This window comes from Bison bison, unplaced genomic scaffold (genome assembly GCF_000754665.1).
Source record: "Bison bison bison isolate TAMUID 2011002044 unplaced genomic scaffold, Bison_UMD1.0 scf7180017864313, whole genome shotgun sequence".
Lineage (NCBI taxonomy): Eukaryota > Metazoa > Chordata > Mammalia > Artiodactyla > Bovidae > Bison > Bison bison.
Genome location: NW_011494885.1, coordinates 1,379,373 through 1,396,864, shown reverse-complemented (window position 1 = coordinate 1,396,864; position 17,492 = coordinate 1,379,373). Strand labels below are relative to the sequence as shown.

The window sequence follows — 17,492 nt, the reverse complement described above, 5'->3', positions numbered from 1 at the left end:
GCCTTTTTTTTTTTTAATGGAAAATTTTATCTGTGCCAAGTTGAGGGTTATAACCCAGGAACAGCATCTCAGAGAGTTCTGAGAACCAGTCCCAGCATAATGCCTTTTACTTCCATCCAAGTTGTTGTGTGTATCAGTACTTTGTTTTTGTTGCTGGGTAATATTACGTTTATGGTTATACTAGTTTATTTACTTGTTGAAGAAAATTTGGAATGTTTTTGTGCTGTGCTTAGTCACTCAGTCGTATCCGACTCTCTGTGACCCCGTCGACTGTGGCTCGCCAGGCCCGTCTGTCCATGGGGATTTCAGGCAAGAATACTGGAGTGGGTTGCCATGCCCTTCTCCAGGGAATCTTCCCAACCTGGGGATCAAACCCAGGTCTCCCACATTGCAGGTGGATTCTTTACCGTCTGAGCCACCAGGGAAGCCCAAGAATACTGGTGTGGGTAGCTATCCCTTCTCCAGGGGAACTTCTGACCCAGGAATTGAACCGAGGTCTCCTGCATTGCAGGCAGACATTTTAACCAGCTGAGTTACCCAACTTTTGGCAGTTATGAATAAACACTTGTGTACAAGGTTTCGTTTTGTTTTGTTTGCTTATTTCTCTAGAGTTTATAACCAGGAGTGTGATTGGTGGGTCATATAGAAAATGTATGTGTAACTTTGTAAGCAGCAGCTAAACTGTTCTCCAGGATATCTGCTGTTTTGCGTTCCCATTAATGATGTACGAGAATTCTAGGTGCTTCATATGCTTGTCGGCACTTCGTATTTTCCGTTGGTTTTTAAAAAATCTTTATTATGATATACCTGTGTTATCTTATTGTGACTTTAATTTACATTTCTCTAATGACTAATAATGTTCAGCAGATACATCTTTTCTTCAGCTTATCTTCTTTACTAAAATGTTGATATGTTTTGCTAAATTTTAAATTGAGTAACTGAGTTGCATTTTCCCTACTATTGATGTTTGAGAGTTATTCATGTATTCTAAATGTAAGTTCTTTGTCAGATGTCATTTCCAAATATTTTTTCTCAGACTGGTTTGTCTTTTCATCCTCTGAACAGTGTATTTTGCAGAGCAAAAGTTTTAATTTTTGATGAAGTCTGATTTATCAGTGTTTTATGAGTTGTGCTTTTCACGTCTAAGAACTCTGCCTAACTCGAAGTCAGGAAGAGTTTCTCTTATGTTTTCTTCTGGAAGTCATGATATTTACTCTTTCATTCCTAATATTGGTAACTTTTTTTAAATCTCTCTTTTATTCTTTGCCATTCTTACTAGAGTTTTTGTTACAGTAAGAAAAAAAAAGAATACTTTTGGTTTCATTGACTTGGCTCTATTACACATCTGTTTTCAATTTCATTGATTTCTGCATTTACCTTTATTTTTTCCTTTCTTTTGTTTGACTCGGGTTTATTTTGCTTCTCTTTTCTAGCATCTTAAGTGTAACCTAGAGGTTTTCTTTTAACAACTTGAGCACATCACAAACAGGATAAACTCAAAACTAAAGACAAAGAAAGAAACTAAAAAGCATTACCCAGAGAAAAAATAATGCATTATGTTTATGTTCTAGTTGTTATATAAAAAACTCTTACGGACAAATCAGAACTTTTTGGCCAACCCAATATATACTTTGAAAACTTTCAATGTTATAATTTTTGCTTCCAATGGCAAAATGTATTTTAAAGAACTCAAGAGATAAGTCATCTATCATGTTTTCCCAGATATTTACTGTTCTGTGACTCCTTCCTAATGATACAATTTTTTTTCCCCTTGTTGCCTTTGAAAGTTTTCCTTTACCAGTCCTCTTAAGGCAAGTAGGCTCCCTATGAATTCTGAGTTTATTGGAGAGCACTTTCACGAAACTTCATCCCTAAATATTTTTCTAAATTGTTCTTTAGTATACAACTCTGCTTTGACAGTTCTTTTCTTTCACTCCTTCAAAAGTATTGTGCTACTTCCTTCTGGCCTCGTGATTTCTAATGAAAAATCTGGAACCGTTTGAATCACTGTACCCCTGTAGGCAATGCATTGGTTTTCTCTGGCATCTTTCAAGCACTGTTATCACCTGGGAGCTCTGTATACAGGCAAGTCCTGGGATCCAGTTTCATACCAATTTAGGTAGAATTTTGTAGGTAGGGGTGGGACCAAGGTGCTTCCTTTTAATAGGAACCCCAGGTGATCTTTATTTATTTTAAGGTTGGAAAAGTGCTTGCTGAACGGCTTCATTCAATTTTTTAACATTTATTGTTTAACCTACATACAGTAGAATTACTTTTAGTGTAAATCCTGTGAGTTTTGGCCATCACATCACACTAAAAGATTGTGCAGGAATGAAGATATTCCTTGTTTTAACTTTCAGCAGCAGTGGAAATTGATAAAGTCACCTGGCACTACTTGTGACTCCAACAGAGTTACTTGTCACTGAAATGACTTTACTTACATACATGTTTCATATTGCAGTCAGTTTTGGTGGGATGCTGAAGCCACCAGCTTTTTAGGAATATTCAAGAGGTGATATACGCCTACTGATAATTACTACCTAAAATAAATGTACTTAGAAACAAACCAGGGCTAATGTGTGGCTTCTGTATATTTCCTGGTGACAATGAGGATGACACTAATAATAGCTAATCTTTATTGGGTGCTTATTATGAACCTCACTGGCTTTCTAATGCTTTGATGCACTAACTCATGTTTTCTTCATGATAAACTTATTTTTATTTCCATTAGAAAATTTTATTTTGGGCCACGTCGTGCTGCCCGTGGCGTCTTAGTTCCTCAACAAGGGATTGAACCAGCACCCTGGACAGTGAAAGTGCAGATTCCTAACCACTGGAACACTACAGAATCCTTCCTGTTTTTATTCACATTTTACCCGTGAAGAAACAGAGGCATTGAGGGGTTAATTAACTTGCAAAAATTTACTTTGCTATATAAGTGCTCAGTCCTGTTTGACTCTTTGTGACCCCATGGACTGTAGCCCACCAGGCTCCTCTGTCTATGGGATTCTCCAGGCAAGAATACTGGAGTGCGTTGCCATGCCCTCCTCCAGGGAATTTTCCCAACCCAGGGACTGACACCTCTCCCATACCCCCTTTCATTGCCTGCTTGGACAAAGCATTGCTTCTATTAGACTGGCAGAGTGGGTTTTAGGGATTAATAAGACTGCAGCCAAGCTTGTTAAAAGGTATCTTGGACCAGCTGAGTGTTAAAAGCTAAGAGGGCTAGGACTTCCCTGGCAGTCCAGGGTTAAGACTTCTCCTTCCAATCCAGCGGGTGTGGGTTCAATCCCTGGTGGAGGAACTAAGATCCCGCATGCCTCGTGGGCCAAGAAAACACAGAACAGAAGCAGTATTGTAACAAATTCAATAAAGACTTAAAAAAAAAACCTTAGAGGGTGGAGAATGCAGGTGGGCAAACTACTGCCCATGGCTTATTTTTGTAAAGCTCCTCTCCCTCCCCAGCTGAGAATGGTTTTTACATTTAAAGGTTGTAAAAGGAACAAAAGGAACCTTATTCCACAGAGACACTATGTGGCCACAAAGCCTGTGATTAGCCCCCTCCCCCTTCTTTTGAGTTCTTTTTCTTCCACAGACAACTTGGAAGTTGCTTGGGAATAGTGAAGAAGATAAATAACAGTAAATGACTGTTGAGAATGGTAAATAACCTTGAGGGAGAACCCAAGAAGTCAAACTCGTTGTTTCCAGATCCTCCCATGGGTCAAGCATGGAGCCAGTGCTTCACATAGATACAGTATCATCATGGGCTTCTGTAATCTTTATCACATTCACATGGGAAGAGGAATGTACTGCTGGAATCTCCTTTGGCTTCAGGAGGAATATTCACTAGCCATTAGACTTCTCAGAAGGGTGGTCTCAAAGTCTAAACGAATGTTATTGGGTTGGTGAAAAAGTTCTTTTGGGTTCTTCCCTAATATGGTATGGAAAACCCAAATAAACCTTTTGGCCACCTGCAATATTATCAGGGCAACAAAAGTGAAAAGCCATAATCTCTGCGGCCCAGATTTCTTACAACCCCCATTTGAAGGACTGTTTTATATTGCAGAATAGTGCCTGCTTCTCTGAAGCTACCAGATATTAATCTAAAACACTGGTATAGTTACAGCAGTTTTCCACTGCTCACCCATGTATCCTAACAGCAATCTTATGGTATTGGTACTATTACAATCCTAGTGTTGCAGCTTGCAGAAGTAAGCCTGCTGCTGCTGCTGCTGCTGCTAAGTCGCTTCAGTCACGTCCAACTCTGTGCGACCCCAGAGACGACAGCCCACCAGGCTCCCCCGTCCCTGGGATTCTCCAGGCAAGAGCACTGGAGTGGGTTGCCATTTCCTTCTCCAATGCATGAAAGTGAAAAGTGAAAGTGGAGTCGCTCAGTTGTGTCTGACTCTTAGCGACCCCATGGACTGCAGCCTTCCAGGCTCCTCCATCCATGGGATTTTCCAGGCAAGAGTACTGGAGTGGGGTGCCATTGCCTTCTCCGCAGAAGTAAGCCTAGAGAGGTTAATTAATTTAACCATGGTTTAAAAATCTATAGCAGATCTTTAACAGTGCCAATATAGAGCAATTCCCAGGTGGTGCAGTGGTAAAGAATCTGCCTGCCAATGCAGGAGATGCAAGAGATGTGGGTTTTGATCCCTCGGTTGGGAAGATCCCCTGGAGAAGGAAATGGCAATCCACTCCAGTATTGTTGCCTGATTCCGTGGACTGACGAGCCTGGTGGGCTACAGTCCACTGGGTCACCAGGAGTCAGACATGACTTAGCACACACAAGGAATATAGAGCAAATGTGTAGCAAATATATAGCAGTTAGAGGTTTTAAAAGCTAACTGTCCCCAGAGGTGCTTTTAACGAGCACCTCTCCTCTCCCACTTAACTGTGTCTCCTTTTGCATGTTCCCCAGGTTCACAGTGTGTATCTCGGGAGGCTCGAGCTGTGTGAGGGCTGCAGGGTGTGGCGGTGCAGGCTGCCCCTCGCTGGTGGGCATCCTGCCGGGTTAGCCTAGGGATGGTTAGACCCCAGCCCACACCCTGCCTGTGAAGGTGTGTGTGGCTGCATCTGCCCAGGAGAAGGGACACCTTTTTCTGATTTGCACAGAGATGCGTTTCCCCCTCTCTCATGGCTTCTTTCTTGTTTTGTGTCTCTTCAGGTCTCTGCCTTTCCCCAGGAAAAGGACAAGACGATGATGAAGTTCCAGGTGAGTTGGATTTTTTATTTCTGTCACTTAACAGGTAATTTCATGTCTCAGTGGATACCTTATTTCTCTTTCTTGCCAAGAGTAAAGAATGGCAGCAGACATTTAATACTGGTTGTGTGCCATGCTCTCTTGACTCACCTTCTTTAAAATTTCCTTCCTCAGTTTTTATATATTACCATTTTGTTTCACAACTAATAGTGTAAAAGAGAATGGAAATTTTTAAAATGGGAAGGCCCACACATTATTACCCTGCCTTCAAATCACTTGTTTTTTTATGTTTATTTTTATGTGCATTCATAACTAGACTTGCAATAATAGATACAATTTTTAATTGTCTTTTTTTCACTTAAGATTATAGCACTCAATTTTTGTCATTATTTCAACGAACTATTATACATTCTCCTCCTTTTTAAAAAAGTATTCCTCATTCACAACCTTTAACGTCTTGATGATTCTTGCACTTTTACACAACAGACTCATTTTCCCTTTATTTAATCTTTACTCAGAGTAATTCTGAGAGAATTCTAATATTATTTGTCCAATGTTATAGGGACTCAAAACTTTAAAAAATTTTTTTAAATGAGTTTTTTTTAAGTGGTACCCCACAGACTTTGTAAAAAGAATACCTAAAGAGTAGTTTTGTCTAACAGAATCATACTGACGCTGAACTCAGAAAAAGAGTGTTAGCTGTTTTCATTCAAAAAGATCTAGATTCTTTCTTTCCGGGACCTGAAAGCTTTCTTTGTGTGTGTCTGTGTCTGTCTGTGTACCTTTCTGTGTTATACCATTCATGAATTAATGAGAGCATCACAGGTACTTAATTGTAAAATTTTAGTCATACTGTAAGTCATACAGACACTGTATAGCAGAAACTATCACACCATTGTAAAGCAACTATACTCCAAAAAAAAAAGACACAGGTACTTTCCATCCGTAACTCTATTCACTGCCCTGAGAGGGACTGAATCATCTTCCCCATCAACATGAAAATAAGAGGTTCATGTAAGTTCAGATCCTGTTCAGGTTTCTGCAGTAGGCACGTGTCTGGCCGATTCCAAAGTCTTTCTGGACCAAGAGTATCAGGCATACAGTTGGGGTGGAAAGAGACACAAAACCAAAACCAAAAATCAAACCAAACCAGAGTTCTCATTCAGAGACCAAGACTTGAAGTTGTGGTGTTTGAAGCTCCAGCCAGAACAAATGCAGTGTTGAGCAGGTCTTCATACAGAAATTTTAAATTTCCCTATAGCAAAAAAATTCAAAGACAGATAACAAGGTAGGAAGAAAAGAGTTTATATCATATATGGAAGAAAAGGCCTACTGTCCCCAAGTGAATGAATGTTATTACAAAACAAGAAACAGATGACCAGTAAACATATGAAAAGAGTAATATTCATTACTTATCAATTTTGTGAAAGTTTTTGAGATAACTAGTTTTGGCTTCCCAAATTGACTTCTGAAATTATCCAAGTTTTTTGGTTTTTGCTTTTGAGTATTCGTGTCCACTGTTGTCCAGAGTATGGAGGCTTAGGAATTTATACTTTCTTGGAAGCAGAATAAATTAAGAAAAATCTTTTTGGAGGAAGCACTTGCCATTATGGTCTTAAAACTTTAAAGTTTGTTTTTCTTTAACATTACCATTTCTACTTTTTGTAATTTATCTTCAGGAGATAACCAGCAGAGTTCTAGGGACTAAGGTCTATATGGAAACAATCTTGCAACATTGTTTACTCTAAAACTAAGTAAGCATGCATTATTTGTATCAGTTCACTATATTCTCAACCATCAATTCCTTGAATTACTGTATAGCCCTGAAGTGGAATGTCAGCAATGATGATGGTAACAGTAATCATAATAATAGTTAGCATTTATTAGGTACTTGGGCTCCCCAGGTGACTCTAGTGGTAAAGAACTCATCTGCCTGCTAATGTAGGAGATGTAAGGAGATGCGGTTTCAATCCCTGGGTTGGAAGATCTGGAGGTCATGGCAACCCACTCCAGTATTCATGCCTGGAGAATTCCAGACAGAAGAGCCTAGTGGGCTACAGTTCATGGTGTCACAAAGAGTCAGACACAGCTGAAGCGACTTAGCATGCACACACTGGGTATATACTATGTACCAGGCGCTGTTCCTAAGTGTTTTACTTATAGTCACTCATTTTATTATTCCTAGTACCCTAAGGTACAGTTAACAGCCTGCAAGTGAAGAGAGGATGCAGACTGGGTCCAGGGCCCCACGGCAGAGTGAGGCCCCAGAGCTGTGTCCATAAACGCTACACATCCGGATGGGGCACAGAGGAGGGCTCCATCCTTGAATAGGAAAGGTGACTCATGCCCTGTAAGTCTGGCGCATCAAATAAGCGGTTCAGTTCAGTTCAGTTCAGTCGCTCAGTCGTGTCCAACTCTTTGCGACCCCATGAATCACAGCACGCCAGGCCTCCCTGTCCATCACCAACTCCCAGAGTTCATTCAGACTCACGTCCATCGAATCGGTGATGCCATCCAGCCATCTCATCCTCTGTCGTCCTCTTCTCCTCCTGCCCCCAATCCCTCCCAGCATCAGAGTCTTTTCCAATGAGTCAACTCTTCGCATGAGGCGGCCAAAGTATTGGAGTTTCAGCTTCAGCATCAGTCCGTCCAATGAACACCCAGGATTGATCTCCTTTAGGATGGACTGGTTGGTATATGTATATAAAAAGAGGGAAAACAGACTCCATCGCACACTGTTGGAACTAAAGCTTTTCTAGCAACCCATGCAATGCAGCAGAGCTCCAGGGACTTACCTACAGGGGTACTATCAAAAGGCAGCAGTTTAAAGTGCAAGGATTCCTTTTCCTGCAGCCTTTCTGGTGGATGGAATCAGCAGTGTGAAAGGCAAACAGAAGGCAGTTGCTGAAATGTGACTTGGTCCTTAGGAATCTGGAACCACTTCCCGTCCTTGCACTTTCTCGGGGCTGTCCCTCTTCCATAAACATTGTGTGTGTGTGTTTGGTGTCATAGGAGCCAGTGTCCTTCAAGGACGTGGCTGTGGTCTTCACCGAGGAGGAGCTGGGGCTGCTGGACTCGGCTCAGAGGAGGCTGTACCAGGAAGTGATGCTGGAGAACTTCCAGAACCTGCTCTCAGTGGGTGAGCACAGTGCCTCGGGGACTCAGTGTCATCCTCCTGGGATTCCTTTGTGGGTGCAGTCATTTGAAGCTCTGGAACTCCTAAAATCGTCCTCTCAGCTTAGGTACCTATAAGTCCTAGTAATCCCAGAGACAGAGACAATGTGTTTCTGTCCAGGAAAAAAATCTGTCCCTTGAACTATTAATATGAATGGGGAGCTTGTGGTCTTGCCCCATAAAGTCGAGTTGCTGCGCTTTTTGGATTTTCATGGTGCCAATAACTGTAGCTGTGGTTTTTCAGAGGTATTTTGGTTTTTCTGCTTTAGTGACATACTTGTCTTCAAACATACAGAAAATTTGCAAAAGTATAGAACAAGAATACCCCCATCGCTTTTACCTATGGCTCAGTGGTAAAGTATCTGCCTGTAATGCAGGAGACACAGGAGATTAAGTTCGATCCCTGAGTCGGGAAGATGCCCTGGAGGAGGAAATGGCAACCCACTCCTATATTCTTGCCTGAAAAATCCCATGGACAGAGGAGCCTGGCAGGGTACAGTCCATGGGTGACAAAGAGTCAGACGTGACTGAGCACAGCACACACACCTAGAGTGATATTTCACCCCATTCACTTTATCGTTTATGTGAATGCTCTTTTCTCATATGCATAATTTACATCTGAACCATTTGAGGGTAATTTACACATGCCATGGCCCTAATATCCCTAAATGCTTCTGTGTGCAGGCCACGTTGAGGAATCCCCAGGACTACACTCTTGACACCAGTGGCAAGCTGGGGGGTGCCCAGAGCCTCAAATAATTTGCTAGAGGACTCTGAGGACTCACTAAAAGCTGTTATACCCAAGGCTACACTGTTATATGGAAAGGCTACAGAATAGGCCTTGGATGCTAGGAACTGTCCTTGCCACTGTGGTATCTTTGTTTCCTGGCCTTAGGGCTTAGAGCTAGGATTAGGGGTGTGTCTGGATGTGTACACCTATTTTCATATACATAAACATACATGGATATATAAAAATATGTATATGTATGAATATTTATTCAGTTTCATTCAAAGTAAGAGAGGTACTAATTCAAATTATACTGAAACGCCATTTTTCATTCATGAGGTTGGCAAAAATTCAAAAACTTTTTTTTTTTTTTTGGTCTGTCTCATGAAGGTTGTTGGATCTTCATTCCCCAACCAGGGATTGAACCCAGGCCCCAGCAGTGAAAGCACCGAGTCTTAACCACTGGACCGCTAGGGAAGTCCCCCAGAATTCAGAAACTTAACACTATTTGGGGGGGGGGCAAAGTTGTGGGGAATAAAGCACTTTCATGTTTTGACTGGGAATGCAACACGATACCACCCCTATGGAGAAGAATTTGGCAGCGTCTAACAGAACTATGGATTTACCCTTTCTCAGCAACTCACTTGTAGGAATTTTCCCTGAAGATAACCAAGTACAAAAGAGCATTAATAGTATACTTACTAGTTTGTGTAAGGGAAAAAAGGGAAAATAAGTAAATGTATGTAAGCAACGCAAGGATTAATCAGGAAATCATGAATTTAGTTTCTTGTCAATAGTGAGCTGTGATGGCGTGGAAGAGATGTTTGAGAGGGTCACACTTGTCTGAATAACACCTTTTGGTCTAGTTTGGACTTTTGAAAATATGTTAGGGGACTTCCCTGGTGCTCCAGTGGTTAAGACTCCACCTTCCAATGCAGAAGATGCAGGTTCAATGCCTGGTTGGGGAACTAAGATCCCACATGCCTCGCAGCCAAAAAAAAAAAACAAAACATAAAACAGAAGCAATACTGTAACAAATTCAATAAAGACTTTTAAAAAATGATCCACATCCAAAAAGTCTTTTAAGAAAATATTTAGTTCAACACATTCTAAAAAGTAAATCAAATAAGAATGTGAAGGGATGATCATCGAAAAGAAAAATGAGTTGTGTTTGAAAGGGATACCTTAACCACAGTAAACAGAGAAAGGAAAGGATTCATGGAAGTAGCTAAGGAATACAGTTTATAACTCTATATACCTTTAGTTTTAGGTCTAGTGGGAGGAGGATGGGAGAATAAATTGCAATCCTCAACACTCCTTAGTGGATTTGTTTACTGCAGTGAATGGAATAAGCAATTCTTCTGCAGGGGCCAAGGAAATTCACTGGAGAAAGTATTTTTTCAACAGATAGTGCTGAAACACTTGGACTTCTGTATGCATATATTTGCATGCCTCCCACCTACAAAATGAAAGATTAACTCGAAGTGGATGAAGGGCCTAATGTAAAATGTAGAAGTGTGAAACTTGTAGATGGAAACACAGGAGAAAATTTTCATGACCTTGGGTTAGGCAAAGATTTCTTAGATATGATGCCAAAAACATGAATCAGAAGAAGAAAAAAAAACCCAAAAAACAAAAATATGATTCAGGAGGGGAAAAAAACAAAAAACCACAAGTTAGACTTGGTCAAAATTGAAAACTTTTGCTCTTCTCTCCTTTTTTACAGGAAATCAGCCCTTCAAACCAGAGCTTATATTCCAGCTGGAGAGAGAAGAGCGTTTGATGATGGAGTCCCAGAGAGATGGGTGTTCAGGTGAGAACCATCCGGCAGTCACCCAGCAGCCAGAGAGCCCCTCCCAGAACACGAGTCAGAAGGGGTCAGGCCCTGAGGTGTCTGTACCCTCACTGCTCTAGCTTCTCCGATCCTAGCTCATTCCTTCTGTCCCAGCTGCACTGGCCCACTTGCTACCCATCAGACCTGTCTCAGTGATGCTTCTGCTTCGGGTTACTTGGCTTGCTTTGCTATGTGCCTTGAATGAGTGAGTCAGTTAATATATGCATGGCCTTCCCTGTCTTCATTCCTCCCTGAGGCAGCCAACAGGTATACAGTAAACCATGTGATAGAGAGATACTCCAGAGTGTTGTTTGTCGTCAGATGAACGCCTGTCCTAATTCTGTGTAGGTGTCCTTTAGTATTCATGGATAGGTACTCATTATTCCTTAAAGGATAAGAATAGCCAGGCAGCTAAAAGAAATATCAGAAATGATCAGTGCTAAAGGATAATCTGCCCTCCCATGCAGCAATTTCAGGTGAGACACTCTTGCATTAACTTCCTCATTTAAATGCCCAGTTCTTTATCTTATTCTGTTCTTCTTACTCTCCCATCCTCTAATATGTAACAGTCTCTTGACCTAGCTACAGTTTTCTTTTCTTTTTTATTCAGTTTGTTTAAATTAAAAAAATCAGTTCACCTATTTCTCCTGTCCCCAAACTGCTGCCTCTTGCAACCACCCATCCGTTTTCTGGTATCTGTGAGCTTGCTTGGTGTGTGTGTGTGTTGGGGAGTGTTTTAGATTCCACGTATAATAGAGATCGAGCAGTATTTGTCTTTAAATACCTCCAAGGTCTACCTGCATTGTTGCAAATGGCAAGATTTCATATTTATCTGTGGTTGCATTTTCTTTATCCGTTTATCCATCAGTGGACACTGAGACTGTTCCTTTATCTCGACTGTTGTACATAATTCTGTGGTGTACATGTTGTACAGTGTACATGTGTTGTTGTTTAGTCATGTCTGATTCTTTGCAACCCTATGGGCTGTATCTTTTCAAGTGAGTGTTTTCTTTTTCTTCAGATAAATACCTAGAAGTAGAATTGCTGAATCATATAATTCTATTTTTAATTTTTTGAGGAACCTCTATAACGACTTCCATAGTGGCTGCACCAACTTATATTCCCACCGACAGTGTACAAGCTTTCCCTTTTCTCTACATCCTTGCCAGCATTTGTCATCTCTTGCCTTAGAGCCTGGTGAGCCACAGTCCATAGGGTCGCAAAGAGTCAGACACAACTGAAGCGAGTGAGCGCACACACACATCTTTTTGATAACAGCCATTCCAACAGATGGGAGTTGATAGCTCATTGTAATTTTGGTTTGCATTTCCCTGGTGATTAATGTTGTTGAGCATCTTTTTATGAACCTGTTGGCCAGCTGTGTGTCTTCTTTGGGAAAATGTCTATTCAGGTCTTCTGCCCACTTTTTTTAAATTGAATAGTTTGTTTTTTGCTATTGAATTGTATGAGTTCTCTATGTAGTTTGGATATTAACCCCTTATCAAATATATGATTTACAAATACTTTCTCCCATTCAGTAAGTTTGCCTTTTCATTTTGTTGTTGGTTTCCTTTGCTGTGCAGAAGCTTCTTAGTTTGATGTAGTCCCACTTGTTTATTTTTGCTTTTGTTGCTTTTGATCATATGATTTTTATCCTTCATTTTGCTAATACTGGGTGTCACATGTAGTGATCTGAAGACGTTGAACCATCCTTGCATTCCTAGAATAAGTCCCATGTGATTGTCTTGTACGATCTTTTAATGTGCTGTTGAATTCAGAATGTTTTGTTGATTTTTGCATCGTGTTCACTGGGCGGTACTGGGCTGTAGTTTTCTTTTTAAAGTAGAACTTCTAAGCTGGACATTTATGTGAGTCCAAACATTTTAGTAATATTTCTTGAGTCCTCAGATTCTGATGTCAAAAGCCGTGGTCACAGCTGTGGAGCTGGAAATGCTCCTGGGTAGGAATGAGAGTCAACTGAAAATTTCAAAACAAATTACTTCACTTCTATGATTTTTCTGTTGTCATCTCAGTTCAGGTTCAAGGTCATACAGGCAATATATTCTTTAGACAAAGTGTCAGCAAACTTTTTCTCTGAAGGTCCAGATGGTAAATATTTTAGGTTTTGCTGACCATATTTGATCTCTGTCAAAGAGACCAAATGCTTTTTCTTACACCAGTTTAAAAAATGTAAAATCTATTCTTGTTCCTAGGCTATACAAAAACAGAGCTAGGGCTGTAGTGTGCTAGTCCCCCTGCCTGATGGTATCAGTAGGAATGTAATGTCATATTTTGAAGTACCTTTTTATTTAGTATTTCCATATATTAACATGTTTATACCTTATATTCATGCAAAATTTTGAAAATATATATTCTTATTTTTAAAGTACTAATTTTTTTCCTTCACGGTAATAAAGTACTAATTTTTCTCCTTCATGGTACCTTGGGGAAATCCCTCCCAATCTGAGATTATAACTCTTTTTTTAAAAAAATCATTGCTACATAATCCAATATGTGGCTATGACATGCAGCATTTAGCCATATGCTGCACGTTGCATGCAGCATACCGGGTCTTAGTTGCAGCATGTGGGATCTAGTTCCCTCACCAGGGATACCCGGGCCCCCCAGCACTGGGAGTGTGGAGTCGCAGCCACTGGACCACCAGGGAACTCCATTTCACCTTTAGGTGACAGAATGTTAGTATAATAACTGAAAGCCTTGCTTTTGAGAAACCAAAGACATCGCTAAGCATTCTTGTTTTTAAGTACTGAGATGCGTACTCGTGGATGTGCCGTAGGCCCTGCAGCCAACACATTGCCCCAGAGCCGGCTGCCACGCAGTCGTCAGTGTCGCCCTTTATTTTTTTCCTTGTTTTAAAAGTTGGCGATAGGGTGGGGCTAAGAGTTAAGATTTTGTGTGAGAAAAACTACACCATTTCAAAGGTTATTTTCAGAATTAAAAAGACACAGTCCACAAGATTCTTGTGACCTTTGCTTTTCTCACTGGCAAGTGGTAACTGAGTGTAACCCTGCCTCTCATACAGCCTTTCAGCTGTGCAGTAAAATTGCCATCACCAGCTTCTTTCCCATAAAAAGTAACTTACACATGCATGCCCTTTCAGTTCTGTGACTGAGAATGACTCAAGCTGTGATCTATTCATTAAATGCTTACTGAGCAGCTGCTGTTCACTAGGAGTGTTAGAGGCAGTAAGGGTGAGACAGTGCACACAGCAAAGTGCTCTTCCTTGTGTGTAATACACTCCCGTGTTTAGAGACAGGAGAACACCAGTAGCTAAGGAAGAATTATTGCATTTGAAGATAATATTCACATTATGAGAAAAAAATTCCCTTTTACTGCCTTTTTCCCCTCACCTTGGATACTGAAAGAGGATTAATATTTTGCCAAGTATTAGGAGAGTGCGTGTTATTGCTTCAGCCCTGTTGGGCCACTTGTTCTCCGGGAATAAATGTACTTCTCACTAGGATGTGAATGATACGCTGCCTGCTGATAACCTGAGCTTTAGTAACTAACAGACAAGCCATTTCCACCCAAACATGCCCATCTTCAACTCTACCAGTGCCTCAGATTCCTTAAACATCAAAGTACTTTATCAGCAAAATGACAGTCATTGTTCATTGAGTTTTGCTTGTTAAGTTGCCTCAAAGGACCATGAAACTTGCCTGTGCAATTCTCTTTTGAATTAAATTAATTTATTTTTAATTGAAGGATACTTGCTTTACAGTGTTGCGTTGGTTTCTGCCAAATATAAACATAATCAGCCATAGGTATACCTATGTCCCTCCCCTCTTGACCCTCCCTCCCATCTCCCTTCTCATCCCACCCCTCTAGGTTGCTACAGAGCCCTGGTTTGAGTTTCTTGAGTCATAGAGCAAATTCCCATCTTGCCTTTGCAATTCTGCCACAGTGTTTCACATTTCACCTGCCCCATGGCCCTTGCTAATTGCAAAATATCTTTTAAAAGGAGTTTAAACTGGTTATGGCTTACAGTGACATAGGAGAACGCATTATTCTCATGAAAATGAACTCATTAGAGATAGGCCATACAAGACATCAAGAATCGATTAAAGGTCTCTGTTTACCTTCATCTACATAGCATTTAACACATGATTTTGTGTGTGGCAAAATACATTTGTCCACCTGAAACTATATTCTTTCCAGTTTGAGACTACCCACTTCTGTTTTTTCCTTGGAATCTCCAGGCAGCCCATGACAATGTGTGCATGGTTTAACTAGGCCTTTGGAACAGAGCCACCATCTTTGATGTCCAGGTTGCATTGCATAGCCCTGATTTTGAGGCATATGCATAGCCCAAATTCTGTGAATCCTACTTCTATTCCTGGTGTAGCCAAAGGTAAACGATATTCTAAGTATTGTCAGAGGTAGTAACAAACTTTCCTCCAGTTTATTGAAGTCTCATGTCATGATCTAAGTGCAGAATCTTGAAATCTCTGAATAAAAGCATTCATTGTGCACATGTCTAAAATCTCTTTATTCTTATAGGAACCAAGAGTCCACATAATATGGAAAGTATTCAAGAAGTGGGATTAAGCTGCTTTTCCCCCAAAGAGCTTTCCACCTGGCAGTCCTGGCAACGAGGTGCAGGCAGGTTAACTGGGTGTCAAGATTCCATGAGAAACTTCCAAGAGAATATTTCTCAGTTGCAAAAACAAGGTGATTCCCCCTGCCAGGTTTGGGCAGGAATACCAATTCAGATTTCTGAAGATGAGAACTGTGTCTTGACTCACATAGGAGATGGTTCCAATGACATAAAAAATCAAGAATTTCCCTCTTGGCGAGCCCACCATTCTTGGAGGAAAATGTACCTTACAGAGTCACGTAATTATCAGTGTCGATGTCAGCAAGTTTCCAAGGAAAATGATTTCTGTAAATCTGACATCATCAGTTGGATCTCACATCATGGTGATAATCTGGGTGTACACAGAACAGGAAAAAACTCCAGCTGCCATGACTGTGGAGAAGATGTCATGAAGGTTTCATTGCTTAATCATATTCAAACAGGGCAAAAGCCCTATCCTGGTAATGAGTTCAGAAAAGCCTTCAGCGATGACTCCAGCTCTGAAGTTCATCAGCAATTAGATTTAGAAGGAAAGCCCTGTACATACAGTCCATGTGAAAAGGACTGTAGTTACAGGTCAGTTCTTCATATTCATCAGAGTGTTTGTAGAGGAGATCATTGTATTTCTGAGAATTCACATCTGCAATCGCATCAGAAAGGACACGCAAAAGAGAAGCCATTTAAATGTGAATACAGTGAGAGCATCAATCAGTGCTCCTCTCATAACACATATCAACTTATACCCAGAGGAGAGACGTCTGATAGATGCAGCGTGTATGAGAAAGGCTTCAGTCATAGCTTAGACCTTAGTAGTATTGTTAGGGTCTACATCGAGGAGGAATCCCATGAATCTGAGGAGAATGGGAATGCCTTTAATGAGAATTCTTGTCTTCGAGCCCATCAGAAAATCCACACTGAAGAGAAACGATACACAGACATGGAGTATGAGAAAGGTTTCATTTGTAACTCAGATCTGAATATTCAGCACAGAGTTCACATGGAAGAGGTTCCCTATAATTCTGAGGCATGTGCTAATGGCTTCAGTCTGGCCTCACATTTTCAAAACCTTCAGATAGTCCACACTAGGGAACAACCCTATAAACGTTACACATGTGGTAACAGCTTCAGCCAAAGTTCGTATCTTCAAGGCCATCAGAAAATTCACATCGGAGAGAAACCTTACAAGGTGTGTGGGAATGGCTTCAACTGGAATTCAAAACTTAAAGATCATCAGAGAGTCCACACTGGCGAGAAGCCGTACAAATGCAGTGCATGTGGTAAAGGCTTCAGTCATAGATCTGTTCTTAATGTTCATCAGAGAGTCCACACAGGAGAGAAGCCTTATAAGTGTGAGGAGTGTGATAAGGGTTTCAGTCGGAGTTCATACCTTCAAGCCCATCAGAGAGTCCACACAGGAGAAAAACCATACAAATGTGAGGCATGTGGGAAGGGCTTCAGTCGTAATTCATACCTTCAAGGGCATCAGAGAGTCCACACTGGCGAGAAACCATACAAGTGTGAGGAGTGTGGGAAGGGCTTCAGTCGGAGTTCACACCTTCAAGGCCACCAAAGGGTTCACACGGGAGAAAAACCATTCAAGTGTGAGGAGTGTGGGAAGGGCTTCAGTTGGAGCTTTAATCTTCAAATTCATCAGAGGGTTCACACAGGAGAGAAACCCTATAAATGTGGAGAATGTGAGAAGGGCTTCAGCAAGGCCTCAACTCTTTTGGCCCATCAGAGAGTCCACACAGGAGAGAAACCCTACCAGTGTGATGAGTGTGGTAAGAGCTTCAGTCAGAGGTCTTACCTTCAGAGCCATCAGAGTGTCCACACTGGAGAGAGACCATACATCTGTGAGGTTTGTGGGAAGGGTTTCAGTCAGAGAGCATATCTTCAAGGCCACCAGAGAGTCCACACCAGAGTGAAGCCGTATAAATGTGAGATGTGTGGGAAGGGC

General features: G+C 41.1%; 1 protein-coding gene across 2 annotated transcripts in view; it reads left to right on the top strand.

The window, feature by feature from the left end:
- Nucleotides 1–17,492, top strand: part of ZNF112 (zinc finger protein 112) — a 26,410-nt gene that overhangs the window by 8,294 nt on the left and 624 nt on the right. Inside the window, exons 2-5 of one of the 2 annotated variants that reach the window (XM_010852573.1) lie at nucleotides 5,168–5,215; nucleotides 8,216–8,342; nucleotides 10,831–10,917; nucleotides 15,460–17,335. In XM_010852573.1, the coding sequence (XP_010850875.1) occupies nucleotides 5,201–5,215; nucleotides 8,216–8,342; nucleotides 10,831–10,917; nucleotides 15,460–17,335 (2,105 nt within the window). In that variant the 5' untranslated portion in view covers nucleotides 5,168–5,200. Of the gene's footprint in view, nucleotides 1–5,167; nucleotides 5,216–8,215; nucleotides 8,343–8,393; nucleotides 8,446–10,830; nucleotides 10,918–15,459; nucleotides 17,336–17,492 lie in introns of those variants that run through there. The other variant, XM_010852574.1, reaches the window with a different exon arrangement.